Source organism: Zootermopsis nevadensis, unplaced genomic scaffold (genome assembly GCF_977971745.1).
Source record: "Zootermopsis nevadensis isolate Lab colony 2312 unplaced genomic scaffold, Znev_1.0 Znev_ptg000017l, whole genome shotgun sequence".
NCBI lineage: Eukaryota > Metazoa > Arthropoda > Insecta > Blattodea > Termopsidae > Zootermopsis > Zootermopsis nevadensis.
Window position 1 is genome coordinate 1,914,517 of NW_028259149.1, and position 21,381 is coordinate 1,935,897.

The 21,381-nt window shown below is 36.8% G+C and overlaps 1 protein-coding gene across 1 annotated transcript; it reads right to left on the reverse strand.

Moving 5' to 3' along the window:
• Window positions 1–3,315: 3,315 nt before the first annotated feature.
• LOC147873612 (fizzy-related protein homolog) lies at window positions 3,316–17,624 on the reverse strand. The gene is made up of 10 exons (XM_087350046.1): window positions 17,455–17,624; window positions 16,944–16,976; window positions 14,091–14,156; window positions 13,388–13,648; window positions 12,895–13,083; window positions 11,543–11,767; window positions 11,125–11,257; window positions 10,245–10,402; window positions 8,978–9,175; window positions 3,316–8,853 (listed from the first exon to the last, which is right to left on the reverse strand). The coding sequence occupies exons 2-10, from the start codon at window positions 16,944–16,946 to the stop codon at window positions 8,809–8,811; spliced, it is 1,278 nt and encodes a 425-aa protein (XP_087206172.1). The 5' UTR covers window positions 16,947–16,976; window positions 17,455–17,624; the 3' UTR covers window positions 3,316–8,808.
• Between the last annotated feature and the right edge of the window lie 3,757 nt (window positions 17,625–21,381).

The following is a 21,381-nucleotide window of genomic DNA, read 5'->3' on the forward strand; positions in this document are numbered from 1 at the left end:
AGCCTACCAAAATCCTACTGCAAACCTGAAGATGGAGGCAACATGCTCCTCTGAAATGGCCCAAGTGGCATAAGGTTGCAGATTTCCACAAGGCGAGACCTCAAAATAAAAAAAAATAGTGGCTTTAAAAGATCCTTTATGTAGAACAACATTAGTCAGAATTATGAATTCAGGTACCATTTTACTACAGAATATGCCAATGTAACTGTAAAGCTTCTTTAGCATGACTAGTCAATGCAACATTTTCTTTACACTTTCTATGAACAATATTTACCCCCTTTTAGTGTTAATACACAAGAATTAATTCAGAATGTAAGGACATATATTTTTATACTTCAGTACATTTTTGGCATGAAAGAATTATTATCTTTTCAGCACTCTGGAAAGTATATGCAATTTTGTACATTATACAGAGTGGGGCAGCATTCTTTCTTCATTCCCAAGAACTGAACTTGAGGCAGCTGGTCTCACAGTCTATTTATTGCTCTGACTCCCCTACCTACAACTGCCTCCATGGTACGTAGCGAGACAGCTTGACTTTAATAACCTTTATTGGGTCAATACTGGTAAATACATACAGCTAGAAATCATAATGGAATGTTGTAGAGAGGAATGAATAAAACTGCACTATTACAACTGCTATAAAATGCCTTTAAATAAAGGACAACAGAGGTTTGCTAGTGTGAAGCAAGTCCGGATGGAATGTGCTGACGATGAGGAATGCTCATTTTATAATCCTTCTGAGGGACCTTCTATACATCTCCATTGCTTGGACTCTTATTTGCATTTGCTGTAATTAATTATAAAATTTTGACAGTCACATCATTAGTTTCCTCTTCTGCTTCCCTCATCCTGACTTCATAAACGTTTTTAACAATATCCAAGCTCTGACATCCAATGTGTCTCTATATAAATTAAAAAACTAAAGCTTAAAGTTACCTAACTACATGATCTGGGTCCAGAACAATATAAACATTTTCAAGGCTTTTTAGGCAAAAGTTTAAAAGGTCTTCTTGGATAGAATTTTGATTCTACAAATTTGTATTTAGAGCTCTAAACATCTCAGTACAAAATGTTATTTTAAGGTTATAGAGGGATAGAAAAGTCTCAGAGATTTAAACTCTGTGTATTAGAATGCTGATTGTTTGTTCCTACTGCAAACAACTTCTGGCAATATCCAACATGATTAGGAAAACAACAAAAGCTGCACTGTTCAACACCTAGAATGTTTGCTGCTGGTTCCAGTCATGTTCCTATTATTGTCCCAATGTAAATGTGATGGAAACAGGCATGTGGGAATTTTGCTTTTTAATTGTTTGCACAAATGGAGAAGGACATTCATTTCAGTCTTAGAGCATATTTCCTCCACTTCTTAGCTGAGTGGATATATTAACAGGTAGTATTTTAAAAGTCTGTAATCTGCAAAGATGCCTCACGCACTATACCCTGACTACATAAAAGTGAAGGAGGTTTTAATTAAGAAAACAAAATAATGTGACTGTGTACGAAAGAATTTTAAGGCAATGAAAATTGATTTTGTATATGCTGTCTTATCTTTACCTAATTTCTTATCCTCATAATCAACCAGAAATTAGTTCTTGGGCATGTTGTGATTCAGAAGCAACCTTCATCTCTATATTCATAAATTATTTTAGTTATCGTACTGTGTGGGTGTTAACAGAGGTTGAAGGTGCTGCTGCCATGAAAATGTTGAGTGTCTGCCAGTCACATAAAGGACTCCATGACGGTAAGGCGAAGATGATCTTTGTCTCTCTTTTCCTTCTCTTTTGATCGCAAGAAAACTGTTCACTTTGATTTTCTTGAAAGTTACGCATCGTGACAATGTAATGATGCACTTGCTGTCAACGAGTTTTGGGCCAGAAATTGATGTTGAAACTGGACCATCCACCAGATTCACTACATCTGGCTATTACCAAAACTGAACACTCGTTTGAGGGGCCACAGAATTTCAGGGACATGCAATGGCCATTCTGAAAAGCATTCCTAAAAAGGAGTTACAGAAACGTTACCAGCAGAGGATAAACCGGTTCACAAAGTGCATTGGTATGCAGGAAGACTGCTTCAAACATGACAGCAACCATTATTGTACAAGTACTTAAAGACAGCTTTTATGGGGCATTTCAGGGATGTAATTGTCACACCTCGTGAAACAAACATATAAACATATATGTCATATGTTCAAGTTTGAAAAATGGAAATTTATTCTGAACTTCACAGGAAAAAATCTGTACCTCAGAAGATAGCCATTCCATTCCGTTATTCCACAGATATTTGAGACTATATTATTGGATCATAAAGTGGTGATTTCAGAGAATGAAGTTAATGCCATGCACTACTAATAAATCTCATTCTAAGGGTTTTAAGACAGGTAACAAAAGAGGCTTACATTTCAGTGATGACAGCTTACTCTAAGGTAGAAAAGTAATTATCCTGTAAACTCATTAACTCACACAACAGAAGAAGAATATTAAATATTGAAAATTATAATATAACAACTGCAAGAACTAAACAGTTATTTCAATTAGTTTTTGTACAAAGCAAGAACTTAATGAGTAAATTATCAACTTTTCAACTTTACCTGGTGTGGCCAAGAATTTAATTTATGAGACAGACTGCACACTTCAACAGTACAGAATGACAAACATTACACTGGCACAGGGCACTGAATGTGACCAGTAAACAACACTGTTTACAATTGTGAAAACAAACACATATTTAAGCCATGAATGCACGACATAAAGGATTCACATTATCATCAACAGGTGCATTTTTATATCATTTTATTTGGGTGGAATATGAAATCACATTAAACAGTTTGCTCATATGAGTCCCATGTTGTAAGTTAAAACCCACCTACAAGCATGTGATGGCTATGTTCAAATTGTGTCCACCTCAATTCCTGGCAGTTTGCTTCCTGCTGCTGCACTGGCAAGTGTCAGTGGATTCCGCATTTAGTGAGACATACTGTATGAGACCGCTGACAAGATGATGGAATAATGCGCCTGATAATTGCTACAATACATACACTCCATGTACAGCAGGTATGGGTGGTTGATAATGACCCATTATCACTCCAAATGAGGATTTGTCTGAGAAATAAACGAATAATAACAGAACACAAGTGAAAGGAAACAATGAAGAATTGGGAAGCAAGAATCTTATATCCTTTTCCGTCCTCAAATATTAATACTCTACTGTTTTTTGTTAAAAAATATATATGTAAAGGCCAAAGAGCTGATTACTTATCAAAAGTACTTCTTTCTGGGTACGTTGCATTAAAAGAGTGAAGATCAGTCTCATATATAATAATATATTTAAAATTAAAAATACAACACAATTAAATATCAAACAATTTAATGAAAAAACAATCATATACACATTGAGTCAAAAGTATGCTTCCAAACTATGTGTGTATTCCTCGATCAAAAATAGGAAAAAATGTTTTTATGAACATGTGGCTTCAAAAGCATATTTTTCAAAATAACAGCTAAATATAAGTTTCAATGTATGCAATTATTGCCATGTATAAGGACAGGGATGTTTCTTTGTAACAGATGCTCAAAGGTTGCTCCTCCATTCTCAACACATGCCCAAGCACAATGCACACAACAGGGTTTCTTCGAATCATCAGGCACGCATTCTGCCAGTACAATCACATACCTTGTAAACATACTTTTGACTCACTCTATATACATGAAAAGGCTACATAGCTTATTACTTACAAAGAGATTTAAGAACCATGTACTTCTGGGTATATGGCATTAAAGAGTAAACATGAGTCTTATCTAACTATATACACAGTGCGGCAACTGGAAAACGGGACTGCTGCTGGAAAAAAATTATGGTTCCATGTATGAGCAATCTGAGCATTGTATATTCAAAGTAGCTTTCTCCTGCACCTACACGCTACACACAACGACAATGAAGCAAATGAGAGGAATGGCGGATGGCCGTGTCTGGAATTCTGTTCAGTACTCTCGTTACAGCCCTTTGAATGGTGTCCATGTCATCAAATAACAGCCTTTCAGTGGTGCTTTGAGTTTTGGAAACAAAAATAAGTCACACGGTGCTAAGTCTGGTGAATATGGTTGATGCGACAATACACAGACTTTTTTGGTGACCAAAAACTCCCTAACAATGAGAGCCTTATGGCTCGGCACTTTGTCTTGCAACAGGAACCAACTTCCGTCTTCTCGATACTGAGGCCATACACGACGGATTCTCTGAAGCAAACGTTTCAAAATGTCCAGATAGTTGGCAGCAGTAACTGTCTCGCCACTGGGTATGAACACTTTGCGCACAATTCCCTCACTGTCGTAGAAAATGGTTATCATTGTTTTGATTTTTAATCTTTCTTGACTTGGGGAGAGTTTGCCGACTTCCACTCCGCAATTTGTAGCTCTGTTTCGGGGTCGTACTGGAAACATCACGTCTCGTCACCCGTAATGATCGAATTCAGGAAGTTGGGTTTGTTTTCAGTTGCATGAATGAGTTCCTTGCAGTGTTCAACTCAGAGCTGTGGTTGATCGTCTGTTAATGAATGTGGAACAAACCGTGCAAGACCTTACATTTTTTTCAAATCCTAAGTTATTATTTGTCGAATGGTTTCCTTATTAACGCACAGATCATCTGAAATCATTCGAAGCATTGCACATCGATCATTGGTGATTATTTCCCGCACCTTTTCAATCAACTTTGGCGTTCAAATCGTTTTTGCTGGGCTAGGATGTTCATTTTCCACTGACTCTCTTCCATGGCAGAAACGGTTATGCCACTCAAAAACAAGTGTATGAGACAGACAATTATCTCCGTACACTTGTTTCATCATTCAAAACGTTTCCGTGGCACTTTTGCCCAGCAGAACACAAAATTTGATGTTCGATCTTTGTTCCACTCTTGCTTCACAACACACACACAAGAGAAACGTCTACTTCAGCTCACACTACCTTCTCAAATGGTGGCAATGTATGATGACATTCAGTGTGTAGATGTAGGAGAAAGCTACTTTCAAAATACAATGCTCAGATTGCTCATATGGAACCATAATTTTCTTCCATCACCAGTCCCGTTTTCTTTTTATCTAACTATATATTTGAAAATAAAAATACAACACAATTAAATATCGAACAATTTAATGAAAAACAATCATAAACACATTGAGTCAAAAGCATGCTTTCAAACTGTGTGTGTATTCCTCGATCAAAAATAGGAAAAAATGTTTTTATGAACATGGGGCCTCACAAGCTTATTTTTCAAAATAATAGCCAAAAATAAGTCTCAATGACAGGGATGTTTCTTTGTAACAGATGCTCAAAGGTTGCTCCTCCATTCTCTACACATGCCCGAGCACGATGCATACAAAAGGGATTCCTCGAAACATCAGGCACGCATTCTGCCAGTACAATCACATACTTTGTAAACATACTTTTGACTTACTCTGTATATATATATATATATATATATGAAAAGGCTAACAAGCTGATTACTTACAAAGAGATTTAAGAACCATGTACTTCTGGGTATATGGCATTAAAGAGTAAACATGAGGCTTCTCTAACTATATATTTGAAAATAAAAATATAACACAATTAAATATCAAACAATCATATACACACTGAGTCAAAAGTATGCTTCCAAACTGTGTGTGCATTCCTCGATCAAAAATTGGAAAAATGTTTTGAAGAACATGTGGCCTCAAAAGCTTATTTTTCAAAATAATAGCCAAAAATAAGTCTCAATGACAGGGATGTTTCTTTGTAACAGATGCTCAAAGGTTGCTCCTCCATTCTCTACACATGCCCGAGCACGATGCATACAACAGTTTCCTCGAAACATCAGGCACGCATTCTGCCAGTACAATCACATGCATTGTAAACATACTTTTGACTCATTCTGTATACATTTATATATATATATATATATATATATATGAAGAGGCTAAATAGCTGATTACTTACAAAGAGAATTAATACCATGTACTTCTGGGTATATGGCATTACAGAGTAAACACAAGTCTTATCTAACTATATATTTGAAAATAAAAATACAACACAATTAAATATCAAACAATTTAATGAAAAACAATCATATACAGATTGAGTCAAAAGTATGCTTCCAAACTGTGTGTGTATTCCTCAATCAAAAATAGGAAAAAATGTTTTTATGAACATGTGGCCTCAAAAGCTTATTTTACAAAATAATAGCCAAAAATAAGTCTCAATGAATGCCTTTAAAGCCAAGTATAAGAACAGGGATGTTTCTTTGTAACAGATGCTCAAAGGTTGCTCCTCCATTCTCTACACATGCCCCACCACGATACACAAAACAGGGTTTCCTCGAATCATTAGGCACGCATTCTGCCAGTACAATCACATACTTTGTAAACATACTTTTGACTCACTCTGTATACATTTATATATATATATATATATATATATATATATATATATATATATGAAGAGGCTAAATAGCTGATTACTTACAAAGAGATTTAATACCATGTACTTCTGGGTATATGGCATTAAAGAGTAAACACAAGTCTTATCTAACTATATATTTGAAAATAAAAATACAACACAATTAAATATCAAACACTTTAATGAAAAACAATCATATACACATTGAGTCAAAAGTATGCTTCCAAAGTGTGTGTGTATTCCTCAATCAAAAATAGGAAAAAATGTTTTTATGAACATGTGGCCTCAAAAGCTTATTTTTCAAAATAATAGCCAAAAATAAGTCTCAATGAATGCCTTTAAAGGCAAGTATAAGGACAGGGATGTTTCTTTGTAACAGATGCTCAAAGGTTGCTCCTCCATTCTCTACACATGCCCGAGCACGATCCATACAACAGGGTTTCCTCGAAACATCAGGCACGCATTCTGCCAGTACAATCACATGCTTTGTAAACATACTTTTGACTCACTCTGTATACATATATATATATTTGAAAAGGCTAAATAGCTGATTACTTACAAAGAGATTTAATACCATGTACTTCTGGGTATAAGGCATTAAAGAGTAAACACAAGTCTTATCTAACTATATATTTGAAAATAAAAATACAACACAATTAAATATCAAACAATTTAATGAAAAACAATCATATGCACACTGAGTCAAAACTATGCTTCCAAACTGTGTGTGTATTCCTCAATCTAAAATAGGAAAAAATGTTTTTATGAACATGTGGCCTCAAAAGCTTATTTTTCAAAATAATAGCCAAAAATAAGTCTCAATGAATGCCTTTAAAGCCAAGTATAAGGACAGGGATGTTTCTTTGTAACAGATGCTCAAAGGTTGCTCCTCCATTCTCTACACATGCCCCACCACGATACACAAAACAGGGTTTCCTCGAATCATTAGGCACGCATTCTGCCAGTACAATCACATACTTTGTAAACATACTTTTGACTCACCCTGTATACATTTATATATATATATATATATATGAAGAGGCTAAATAGCTAATTACTTACAAAGAGATTTAATACCATGTACTTCTGGGTATATGGCATTAAAGAGTAAACACAAGTCTTATCTAACTATATATTTGAAAATAAAAATACAACACAATTAAATATCAAACAATTTAATGAAAACCATTCATATACACATTGAGTCAAATGTATGCTTCCAAACTGTGTGTGTATTCCTCAATCAAAAATAGGAAAAAATGTTTTTATGAACATGTGGCCTCAAAAGCTTATTTTTCAAAATAATAGCCAAAAATAAGTCTCAATGAATGCCTTTAAAGCCAAGTATAAAAACAGGGATGTTTCTTTGTAACAGATCCTCAAAGGTTCCTCCTCCATTCTCTACACATGCCCGAGCACGATGCACACAACAGGGCTTCCTCGAAACATCAGCAAAGGTTCCTCCTCCATTCTCTACACATGCCCGAGCACGATGCACACAACAGGGCTTCCTCGAAACATCAGGCATGCATTATGCCAGTACAATCACATACTTTGTAAACATACTTTTGACTCACTCTGTATACATATATAAATATATTTGAAAAGGCTAAATAGCTAATTACTTACAAAGAGATTTAATACCATGTACTTCTGGGTATATGGCATTAAAGAGTAAACACAAGTCTTATCTAACTATATATTTGAAAATAAAAATACAACACAATTAAATATCAAACAATTTAATGAAAAACAATCATATACACATTGAGTCAAAAGTATGCTTCCAAACTGTGTGTGTATTCCTCGATAAAAAATTGGAAAAATGTTTTGAAGAACATGTGGCCTCAAATGCTTATTTTTCAAAATAATAGCCAAAAATAAGTCTCAATGTATGCCTTTAAAACCAAGTATAAGGACAGGGATGTTTCTTTGTAACAGATGCTCAAAGGTTGCTCCTCCATTCTCTACACATGCCCGAGCACGATACACAAAACAGGGTTTCCTCGAATCATGAGGCATGCATTATGCCAGTACAATCACATACTTTGTAAACATACTTTTGACTCACTCTGTATACATATATGTATATATATATATATGAAAAGGCTAAATAGCTGATTACTCACAGAGATTTAAGAACCATGTACTTCTGGGTATTTGGCATTAAAGAGTAAAGACGAGTCTTCTCTAACTATATCTTTGAAAATAAAAATTTAACACAATTAAATATAACGAAGTAACTAACTATATGATTTGGGAACCCAAAGGTTCGTCATTGAATTAAACAAAGACCTCGACCAGACCCAGTCCTGTATATCTATATCCATGTATATCTAAGTCTCCCCAGCGCTCTTCCCCTCAGGCTACTTCATCTGAAGCTGGTGTAGAGATCCAACACTGATGATTTCTTCTCCTGAAACAAGAGATGAAAATCACATGAAACATTTTTATTAATGTCCACAAATGTAACCTTAAAAAAATGTTAACATTACAAGATACAAGTTTCCCCCTCCCAATGAATGAGTTAAACATCTTACCTTCTGTGAACGATCTTTATAGAAGATTTTCCAGAAGCGCAGTGTCTCATCTCCAGCCCCAGTTACGATGTCTTCTCCATCTGGAGACACAGCAACATAGGGCACTCCAGATGAATGGCCAGTGAGACTTGCTACCTGGGACATGCCGGGATATCTCCAAATACATATATGGTTCTTCAACCCACCGTGGGTGCTAACCTACAACAAACAATTAAATTTCCATAAGAAATGGAATTAAAAGTAACAATCTGGAATAACATCCATACCAAATTCCATGAAAATTTGTCAGCCATTCTCATTTAACAGGTAATGATGCGAACAATGACACAGCCAATGACATCATCAGTTAATGCACAGGATAATGGATATTGGCGTCACTGTAGATCGTAATCCAGATACCTCACAACTTGTACCATGTCATGTTGGTATTACAGATTGCAGAGTACAATTATTGAGTACTTTACATGCCAAATGTCTAGAGTTGTAAGTGTATGGAAGTACAAAGAAAACTTATCAGGTCCTCTACACGGACTCAAACATGCCTAGACAACACGTATTGGTACATCGCACGCACCAAAGGTATTCTAGGAAAAGGAAAATACAGCTCATCATTTAAATGTTTCTGGTTCACAATGTCTCCAGGGATGATCTTTTCAGGCCTCTGCCAACTCTGGGCAAGTCTAGAATCTCCTGTTCACAACAGAGCAGATTCCATTACCCCAAACAAAACGGCGATTACTAAGACGGGCCCTAAAGTTTACTGAGTGCTCTGAATCACCGTGGGGGGTACGGTATACTCCATTTCCCAAGAATTTATTTTTGGAAAATGTGAAGACATCAGTTCATAAGCAAAATCTGGGAGATGTGGATGATTGAAAACCCTGTTAATTCCTCTGTAAACGACAAGTATTAACCTAATGAAAACTTATTCGATGTAAAGCTGGCCCTTTTACACTGCCAACATAGGGTGAAGGTAAGGAACCGTCCCAAGTGGAGACGACTTCGCAGTTATAATTTTATGGTTGCATTAAGTGCAATCTTCACCAAAGAACAAATGTACAGATTTTATAAATTATGTCTGAAGCAAGTGGAATTTCAAAATTATTTTTGCCTATCTTAAGGTGATCACAATATATATTTCGATTTAATCTTCTATTTTACAAATACTTAACCGTCCACAAAAAAATTAAAAATACAATTCTTACTTCTATCAACAATATCGTTCCATGTACAAATTGCAGATCACATCGACATGCAAGGAACTTACCAGTTCAGAGGAATGTTTAGACCAGATAAGATTACAGACTTGAGATCCAGTGTCCACAAACTGCTTTGGTTGTCCTGTGAGTGTGTTCCAGAAACGAATACACCGATCAGCTCCACCGCTAGCCAAGAGTCCACGTTGTTGCGGGGACCAGGCAATAGCTGTAAAGTAAAATTTATTTGAGTATATTACTACATTGTGTGCACATGATCATCAGCATGGTACAAGATTCCGCATAAAATATTAACATAAACAAAGAGAACAGAGAAGGCAACTACGAGAAACATGAAGAAATTTACTTTGCAAATTATGAATGCTGCACAGAACAGTGAAATCAATGGCATCCAAAGAATATGAGCACCATCTTGGAGAAACTATGAACTTGTATCAGTTATATTACGCTCTTCTCAATTTTCCGTTCCAGCACTCAATTATGAATCATGTGAAGCAGCAAATACTATATACAGTACAGGGGAAAAGAAATGCATTTTCATTTTTTTTGTGTGTGTGTGTGTGTGTGTGTGTGTGTGTGTAGAGATGATCTGGAGTATTTCAATTTATGCTAAGGGCATGGTATGATGGCATTCCACAAAATTTGCTCCTATTCATTTTCAATCAACCCCTTCCACAATCAATATCGTTTTGAAAACATGAACCAAAACATAACATTCTTGTTATTTCACATTAGGAATATATCCACAAAAATGTGATGTAAGGGCAATGATTGGAACCGATTCTTCCAGCACTTATGGTTTTAAGTGCATCATTTTCTTGCAGCAAAGCCTGCACAAACACGTGACAATATAATAACAATATTTACTCACTTCATAGAATCTCATTTTAATCTGTCACAAATGTGGATGATAAACACAATGATTCCTACCTTTCACTGCTGCCAAATGCTGCGTGTAAGTCTGGACAGGTGAGTCTGAATGGAGATTCCAAATACTGAGACGACTGTCACTGCCACCGGATGCCAGGCTCTGCTTGTCTGGAGACCACTTCAAGCCGCAAACCTTTATTTATAGTAATTGAAATTGATGACAATAATTTTAAAACATACTTTTCAGCAATAATTATAATAACAATATTTGATGTGAGGTTCTGACCGTGGTGAAGATGTTGATGCTGTTCTTCTGGGTCGTGATGCGATGCGGAGATGAAATGTCTTTATCTTCAGAGCTGAAGATGGAGACTGTATGTATCTATGTCAGTCCACATGGTTTAACAATCCAGAAAAATATGACAACTGTTTTGCACCAATAACAAAATTAATAACACTTAAATGATTTCCTACTTACCTCCTGTCGATGGCCAACCAACCTTCTCTCTGGAACAACACTAGGAGTTCTCACATCACATTGCAAGATAAGTCCGTCCCGGCTTCCTGACGACACAACATCACCATTCCAAGCAAGCGATCCAACTCTGTCTGGATGGCTCAGCAGCTCATTCACTTGGGAATTTAAAGCAACGTCCCAGACTTGCACGTAGCCATGATGGGTGCCAATTGCTACCAAATTTCCCTACAAATACAAAACACCAGGTCATAAAGGTGTCCAATAATAAGAATCAGTCCTAAATTATGTCACAGGTGATTTCATGTGTTATCTGTTCGGTAACATTTCCAGGTCAGAATATGCAAATTCTTACCTATTATCTACACCTGCTGCAGAATATGGCAATAATATTTCATTTATACAAAATTATGACAGCACAGTACATCAGAATACAGACAAATACATTTTTCTTTGCAAGTCTTCATGGATGGAGTAGCCTATATGAATAACGCCCTCGTAACTGGCCCCATCACATACCCACCTTGAATGTGTGTTACTGTAAAGTTTGCAAAAATTACTGTTAACACTAAACAACTGACATGGCTCTCACCCACAAGCCAAAGTTATACAGACAAATGCACGTATCCTGAAATAAATATGGCTACCTCGGCACAAAAATCTCTATAAGACAAACTACTAAAATTTTGGGCTTGGTCTCCCTCACTTGGCAGACAGTGGACATAATTCTTCTCCACCTTCCTCCAGAAGGATTACAACAAGAAATCCAAATTCTTCAGATTTCTCTTAATGCACACAACAGCAAACTTCAGAAATAACAAGGTGTTTCCCTTGTCATGGACACAAAAACAAAAGATGAAAAGCAGAAAGCACCCACAGAAATGGGGTTAGCATTTGACACTGATTTGAGATGGGTACAACGAAATATTGGCCACCCGCTCTCCAATAAACAAATGTGTCAATTGTAAACCAACAATTACGTCACATAGTATTCTAGTGACGAGTCACCATAGGCTGCATCAACTTTACGCACTGCATGATAATTTTCCTATACAATCAATAATGTATTTATGCACAACAAATACTTTAAGATTAACAACAATCACAGCAACAACCAAATTCAAGATTTCTGTCTTCCGGGTTGTTGCGCCGTGTAGTATGGTCGATGTTTACCAACGTTTCTGCGGGCGTACTGCCTCCGTCATCAGGGCGATGAATACTACACAGCGCAACAACCCAGAAGACAGAAATCTTCACACTCACCACTGTGAAAACCTCAAATCTTACAATAAAATTCAAATTTAACAGAAATACTTTTCAACAACCTGAGTAAAAATAGTCTGGCCAATACTTACCTGTTCATTCCATGCAACTGAAGTTACAGAGGTGCCATCTCCAGATAAATCACACAGTCTTCCAACCTGATTAGTGCTTGCACAAAAAAGATATACGCAACTTCCTAATCCCACGCTTAACACATTCTCTGAAGACCAGTCAATAAGATTGAGGTAGAAGTTATCTTGGAGATCAGGGGCATCCAACGTCTTCAAGAGAAAAGACATAAAATTCAATAAATCAGGACAAATAATGAAGTACAGCACATGAAACGCTCAATCCTTAACATAAAAAAGAAGGTCATTATAACTATTTCATAATAAACACTCTATCACTGTCTCGTGGCTTGTGTTGGCAGAACAGCTGATCACAAAGTCACAACAGCCACGTCAGCCAAATAAGACTTCATCAGAGACCGGGGGAGAATCAGACACTGATACGGGATGTGAAGTGAGCACAGACACTTCATTTGTGGATTTTCAAAGATTAAAACTAATACAAAATATGACTAACCTTGTAGGGTACTGGTGATATTTTCCTCCTTGACCTTCTCGGTGCACTAAGCAACTTATGGCTTTGTGCACTAAGTGGTGACAAGGAAAAGACATTTGATCCTAGAATGGGCGCTCTTCTCTCATCACATGGGTCTCTAAGATCTTGAATGTTGGCCCCAAGAAGTTCGTTTTTCAGCAAACATGCGTATGCCAATCTCCCAATCTCTCCGTCACCATTTTCACAAGCCTCTTTCGTAGTAAATCCATTCTGGCCAGACTCCTACATTAAAAAACAGACACAAATTGCATTGACATTTCTACAACTTGCTTACCTTAAGAGAAATTCATAAAGCTTATAGACAATTGGGAATTGACAAAAGACCTGATGGGAAGTGAGCTATACAAATACATCACAAACAGCAGTTTTAAATGGCGGTATGATACACTCACTCCATGTGCAAAGAGAGAAAAAGTAAATTAATTAGAGGGACATACAACACTGCTTATGTCCCCAATTTAATAATCTGATAACATTTTTGTACAGTGCAATTGTAGTCAATTAACAAGAAAACAATTGTTTTGTGGATAAAGGTTCATTTACATATCTGATAAAGTACTGTCATGAATATAAATTGATCTCATCCTCAGCACAGCATACTCACTTCATCTATCCACTACTTTTAAAAAGTCACAAAAATCATAACTCAATCAGAAACACTTACTTTGTCTATCTGAAACTTCATCCGCCATCTGTCGCCATAGCGCGGCCGAATAAACCGATCGAATGCCTGCAAGTAGGGAAAAGATGTCAGTTAAAAATCTAACAATTCCTCTGAACTAACTAAGAGAACAATATACACTATGAAGATAACTGTCTTCTGGGGCACTGTGCCAAGTAGCATCGCGGAAGTCCACAGACGTTTCAGAGGTGCTTGCTGCCTTCATCATCAGAGCATACTTTGAACAGACTACGTGGTGCAACATCCAGAGGACACTAATTTCCTTACCTGTTGCCACGAGAACCCGAAATGTCACCAGTATATAAATATGTAACACACTTTTAATTCAGAGAAAAATTCTTATACTCAACTGCACACTTCATGTTTTAGAAACCACAATGCAAGCAAAATCTAGAACCGTCCTCAGTTCATACACCAGAGACACACAAGACTACAGTCAAAATGCCTTCATCACCACTAAGCAGTACAATAACGAACAAAGCTTTCAGAACGGCAAAGCAAATTTACACTTGGGTTGTGAATGAACCCATTCCGTGCTGCTGCAGACTTCGAAGTTGACATGCAGAAATTGTTTGCGATGGTGATACGTAGATGAAAGGATAACATCAGGCATGATCCATGGGACACAGGAGATGAAGACGATTGGATTTTCATGGCCAACGACAGGGACAGGTGATGAATAGTGTTCCCAAAACCATCAAGTAAGTAAGTTAATAAGACTGTTGATTCATCAGCATATATGGAAAACAAAACATGCAGCCTCACCTAAGAATAAGTAAGGAGAAATCACACAAATCACGGATATAATATAAAAGGGGAAACTCAGAGCACTTTTCTGTGCTTCTATAATTGTAAAATGCTAACTCCTCTGTGGTGCAACATCCAGAGGACACTAATTTCCTTACCTGTTGCCACGAGAACCTGAAATGTCACCAGTATATAAATATGTAACACACTTTTAATTCAGAGAAAAATTCTTATACTCAACTGCACACTTCATGTTTTAGAAACCACAATGCAAGCAAAATCTAGAACCGTCCTCAGTTCATACACCAGAGACACACAAGACTACAGTCAAAATGCCTTCATCACCACTAAGCAGTACAATAACGAACAAAGCTTTCAGAACGGCAAAGCAAATTTACACTTGGGTTGTGAATGAACCCATTCCGTGCTGCTGCAGACTTCGAAGTTGACATGCAGAAATTGTTTGCGATGGTGATACGTAGATGAAAGGATAACATCAGGCATGATCCATGGGACACAGGAGATGAAGACGATTGGATTTTCATGGCCAACGACAGGGACAGGTGATGAATAGTGTTCCCAAAGCCATCAAGTAAGTAAGTTAATTAGACTGTTGCTTCATCAGCATATATGCAAAACAAAACATGCAGCCTCTCACCTAAGAATAAGTAAGGAGAAATCACACAAATCATGGATATAATATAAAAGGGGAAACTCAGAGCACTTTTCTGTGCTTCTATAATTGTAAAATGCTAACTCCTCCAATTTCATCCTTTCCTCTCCCTTAAACAACCACACGTGTGCATGCACATGCCACTCTGCCATGCTTACAAAGTCCAACATTTTATCTTACCCACGAATCTTAATGACCACCGACCAACATCATGTGGGACTGAATGTCATCATGGCACAAAGTAACAGAAATGCACGAAATTAATATTGTCTAAAAGTGCTATCTTCAAGCGGCCACCTGCAATAATAAACATATGAAAGGGAAATCTTCACACACAGAGAAATTATTCATTATTTATTTCCAGTTTACTTGAAGACACTTTCAGTAGCTCAAACTATACAGCATCAAATGCTACAATGGTTTCTGAAGAGGAAGGGACATGGAAAGAAGTGGTCACAGCTTACTTCAAATACTATCCTGACATTCTCCCAGAGACTGAACACAACCATGAAAAACTTCAAAGATTTGAACTCACAACTTCCCAAAGACAGCGGTAACTACTTAACAGCGACATTAAGTAAAGAAATTTTACATTCAACGACAGGTTATAATTTAATAACAGTTGAGCACGTGGAAACCAACAGTCACACTAATTTTCAGCGGGTATACATTACAATCACTCAAGTTGAATTTTCCACCTTAATGTAAAGAAAATGAACCACGTGTCTTTATTTGGCCCAGCTCACTCCTCACACCTCTGACATTCGTCGTGAAACAGATCGTGCCCATCAGAGGGTTTCGCTGGATAAATAACAAATTACACTGATCCTATCACGGTAAGCTCACGGCCTGAAGATACACTTCTCAAGAGAACAGATGTCTGGGTTACATATTCTGATTGTTCTGAATTCTGTCTGCCTAAGCAACAAAGTGCAAGTCTCTCCACAAGGATCAACCATAATATTTAATGTGAAAGTAAATGATGAGCTCCACGTAAACAACGCAAGTGGTCACATTTGCAATCCTTCTTCCTTTAGGTAGGACTGAGGTACTCACAACAGCGGATGTGAAGAGGGCTGTTTTCTGGGTTGTGAAACTGTGTGGTCTGGTAGAAGTTTACCTGTATTTCAGATGTACTTGCTGTCTTCATCATCAATCAGCGTGACTTATAGCCATCATGATTGGAGGCAGCTAGTAACTCTGAAATGTCAGTATACTTCAACCAGACTACATGGCACGTGAACACTGAAATGAGCCATCTAATTACATCCTTTCAATAAAAGACTTGGTTTCGTTCTGGAGGTGTTTGCACACGTTGATAACACAAAACTGAAATATGTCCACTGGGATTTGTCATCAGCGACTGTCTACACAGTATCTTTAAGTTTACAAAATCAGAAATGAACTCCACTTACCATTCTAGTACAAGTCAAGTTGGCAGGAGTAACCTACAAAAGAAGGATTTGTAATTAGTCAAGCATTTTAACATCAATCACCTTCTTAAGTGACACATACACACAAATTAGTTGAGGCTCAAAGGGACAAATCATCTTATAAAAGTGGGAAAGGAGAGTAACAATGAATAAAAGTTACAACTACTGAAATAATAGAAATATTTAGAAGTTACAACAGCTATTATTGTAATAGAAAGTAGGAAAAATTAAATATCTGCTGTTGTGAAAGGTTATGTCACAACACACAGCTCACCCTCTTTTCTATGGTACTAAGGAGTATTGAAACGCAGGTATCAGAATCTAACAAATTTCACTAAAGTAGCTTTATCAAATGAATAAGAAACTACAGTACCATTATAAATTAAACCAGTTGATTTTAAAAGAAGGAAGATTAAGAGAATCAAGGCAATGACACACACACACATACATACCTAGTCAATGTAGGAAAGCACTTAAACACAAACCTACTTACCTGATTACATCAATTAGTCCAAAGATTTCTACAAATTAATTTATATATCCCGTGTATGTTTACGAACCTTGAATATTACAGATTTCAGTAAAAATGAGGAAAGGCACTCCGTCTCAACTCAGACAGCTGTTAAAGACAAAAGAGTATCACCAATGACATACCCATGTCACCTACTCCTGCCATCTATGCATATCATTTAATAACACAAGAATGCAGGGGTGCCAACAGGTGTACTTCGTTCACATAATTCAGCAAACGAATCGTTTATACCTGGCTATATTGTTTTATTCTACAAATTAGTAAAAGCGTTGAGAGGGTACCCCGGTTTTGCATAAATCATTTCACCTTAAGATATGAACTGCTAGCGAGGATACGTTAAAATAGACAAGGCTCACAGGAAACGTTTTAGAATTACGCAGGTTACCGATACTGAAATTTTGAACGAATGTGTAAAATGATTGGCTATATTAGGATGGCAAATTACCTAAGAACTGTACCAAATTTAAACAATCCTAAAATATGCGTATTTTCATAAACTGGGGAAACTGAGAACGTTATTAAGAAAACGGCCATGACGAGGGGAAGTGGGGAAGGAATTACAGAAGTTCATCAGGAACAAGGAGAGTAACATCTTTTTGTTACATATAACAAAACGGAAAGACAGGTTATATTTCGAGTGCAGTTTATAGATGTACGAAGTATAACTAACCATATTAGTTTGTTCCATCATTACTATCGAGGAAACGTGTACGACAATTTTACTTCACCTTCCATGTACTACAGTATTATGTAGGTTCTTTAATCGTTTGCAATTTTAATGTTGTTTGTTGTAAGAAATAATGCCACTGAAGTTCTTTGGCTTGTGAAAACACTATTTCCCACGTAAAAGAAATTGTGATAAAGCAGTTTTGAAAACAGTGTTGGGTTGCCCTCCAATAGGATAGAATTATGAATTAAAGGACAACAATCCCTTGATGGATAAAAGAATGCAATTTATGGGACAGGGGAAAGAATTAACAAAATAAATTCTGCTAAAATGAGAACCATTCAGACTGGAAAAAAGGAGTTAACAGGAATTCAAGTTGATGAGAAGATGAACTATGTTATGCTTCTTCTGAAGTGTAAATAACGTCAACTTTTAAAAAAATACGTAGAAGAAACAATTTTCTAGGAAATGATACAAGACAGAGAAGAAGAAAAAACCACTTTAAATCCTAACAATCCCCAAATTCCACAAAGTAATATTGATATAAATAAATGGCAAAGCTTCCCTCATTCTTAAGTAATCTTCATCAATTGTGTCATGCCCAGCTTGCCATGAATTGCAATAAAACACTGCTAAATCATAAATCCCAGATTTTAAGCCTGTCCAGCAGCCCTGTTTAAACCCCTCTTCCAGAACGACATACAAGAGTCCTAAAACGTTGCATACCGTGCAGTGTATTGATACATAAAGTCATGCATGCAAATGAATCTGTTTACACACAAAGTGTTATTTAATATGTAAAGAATTTCGTTGGCGTACTTGATTTTATGTGTGACATACAACAGGTTAATCACCACACAACAATGTATGGGGGATGGAGGTACAGCACCACACAATTCTAAATTTGGAACTATGTAGATGAGTGATCAGCTTTAAGCTCTGGCCAGTAGGGAAAGAGCATGGATACTGATACATTCCATAAAAGGCTAAATGAACTCCAGGGTCAGTGTGGATGTGAATACAAAAGGAATATTCTCTGCCTCTGCTAGGAGTCAAACCACGGTCTTTAGAGTAGTATGAATGTCAGACTTTTAGCACAACTGTAAAGTGGTATAGGAATTCTGTATATATTGTTAAAGGATTTGGTTCTTATTTCATTTTTAAAAACTGTGTCTTTAAGTTAATACCACATTATAGGCTAGGTGTTTAAATTTTGGGCAAGATGAAGTTGCATGTTACTCACTCATCAAACATTGTAGTGATAGAATGATCAGTGAAACATGTTGTGACATGATTTTGCAGTTAAGCTAACATATATAAATAAAAGTGAGGAACAATATTGTTATTTTCTTATATTCTTGAGGTCTGAAGGTTTTAAACCACCGTCACAGTTGCATGACACGTATAAGGAACTGTGAACTGCAACAAAAGTAGGGCACTTGAGATTTCCTTAAGTCTGAAATTAATTAGTAACATCTTTAAGAACACAAACATATAGAAATACATACTTGCTGAGGAACTCCATTTGCACGTGTTAATAAAAACTGTGATGTCACTGAATACAAAGTTTTCCGTTCCACAGACTTTGGCATGAAGCAGGAACAATTTTTATTGTACATTGTACTCGGGACGTTCACAGGATGTGATTCAGGAGGGACAATTACAGACTGAACTTGGCTGTCTTCTGACCGACTGCAGTGAAAACCTCAAATCTCTCTAAAATTTTATGAAAATTCTGTTTATTGACTGTAAAAGCTGTCCTAATATGTACCATCTAGGAAGATGTGGTATAGAACATACTCATTCGTAACCTAGGCACTAGATAAGGTTGAATTGTCAAAGCCACGTCCCAGATACGGCTTTCCCCCAGAAAAGGACTCTGGTACTCACTGGATATGAGGCTGGTTGAACCCCAGAGCATGTCTGGATTCAGAGACTAGACAAAAAATCCTACGCCATGTTAGGGATCGAAATCGAATGAACAGTGTAGGAATACCCAAGCTTATTTATATATTCCCTTGGTAATTCATTGTTGTCATGAAGAAGTCCAGAATTCCACAATTTCATGAGATGTTTTCAACTACTCTTATAAATTAGAATCAATTAGAATATTTGCTTGCATGCACCAGCTGTACCACTGTCCTTTAATGTTGAGATTACAATTTATTTAATTTATTTAGGTGTAGATTATGTATAACTTGAATTATACACCAACAACTTTGGGGGTACAAAGTTGAAGAGAAATTATATCTGGGGAATTCAAACAAAAAATGTTGAATACCACTGCCCTAGGAAGAGCCGGGATAGCTCAGTCAGTATAGTGACTAGCTACGGGCTGGACGACCGGGGTTCGATCCCCGATGGGGGCAGGATTTTTCCTCTAGCCTCTGCATCTAGACCGGCTCTGGGGCCCACCCAGCCTCCTCTACAATGGGTACCGGGGTCCTTTCCCGGGGGTAAAGCCGGCCGGGGCGTGATGCTGACCACTCACCCCCATCTAGTGCCGAGGTCAAGGAAGAGAGGAGCTATACCTCCTCTCACCCCAAACGCCTACATGGCGTATAGTGGGACAAACTTTACTTTACCACTGCCCTAGGGTGATGCCCCAGTGCTGATCAGTTACAGTTACAAGGACAGTGATGTCAAACATAGGCAGTGCATTCAAAGGGCAGGGCAGGGGCCCTCAAATACAAGATATGGAATTTACCATTCCAGAACCTTTGAACTTTATGTACTATACGACAAAGAATATATATTTCTTTCTTTTTTCTGTCTGGCATTACATTCCGTTATTTATATTATTTCTTTTGTGTGAATCGTTTGTCATTCAATTCTCCATTTAACAGCTTAAAGCTGTCATTATACAATGATCACAGTGACCTTGTATTATGATTCAGTCCCATTTACTTCAACCTTAATTTATTTATTCTTTTACTTCGAAACATCCTTTATAACAATTCAGTCACACTGCATTAGAATGTTACTTGCAATTCTCTGTGAGGTGAAACGAATCAGAAAAAACAATAATCATGTGCCGGGGTTCCACATACTTAACTTTCAAATCAGTGAAATGAACAGAGACAAATCTTACCAAATATTAAAAAATGCACTTAATGTAAAAGATGATCCTAGAGATGTTATAAACTAAAACACTTACACTAATTATGTGCGACTTGAAAATTAAGTGAGGTGAAAATTTGAATTGTACTTTTATGGGTCAT

Bases quoted from the DNA above. Each gene is read 5' to 3' on its own strand.
- LOC147873612 (XM_087350046.1), bottom strand. The intron at 13,084-13,387 runs GTTAGTCATATT...TTTCTCTTGAAG, and splicing joins TATCACCAGTACCCTACAAG to ACGTTGGATGCCCCTGATCT. The intron at 10,403-11,124 runs GTAGGAATCATT...TTTACTTTACAG, and splicing joins GCATTTGGCAGCAGTGAAAG to CTATTGCCTGGTCCCCGCAA.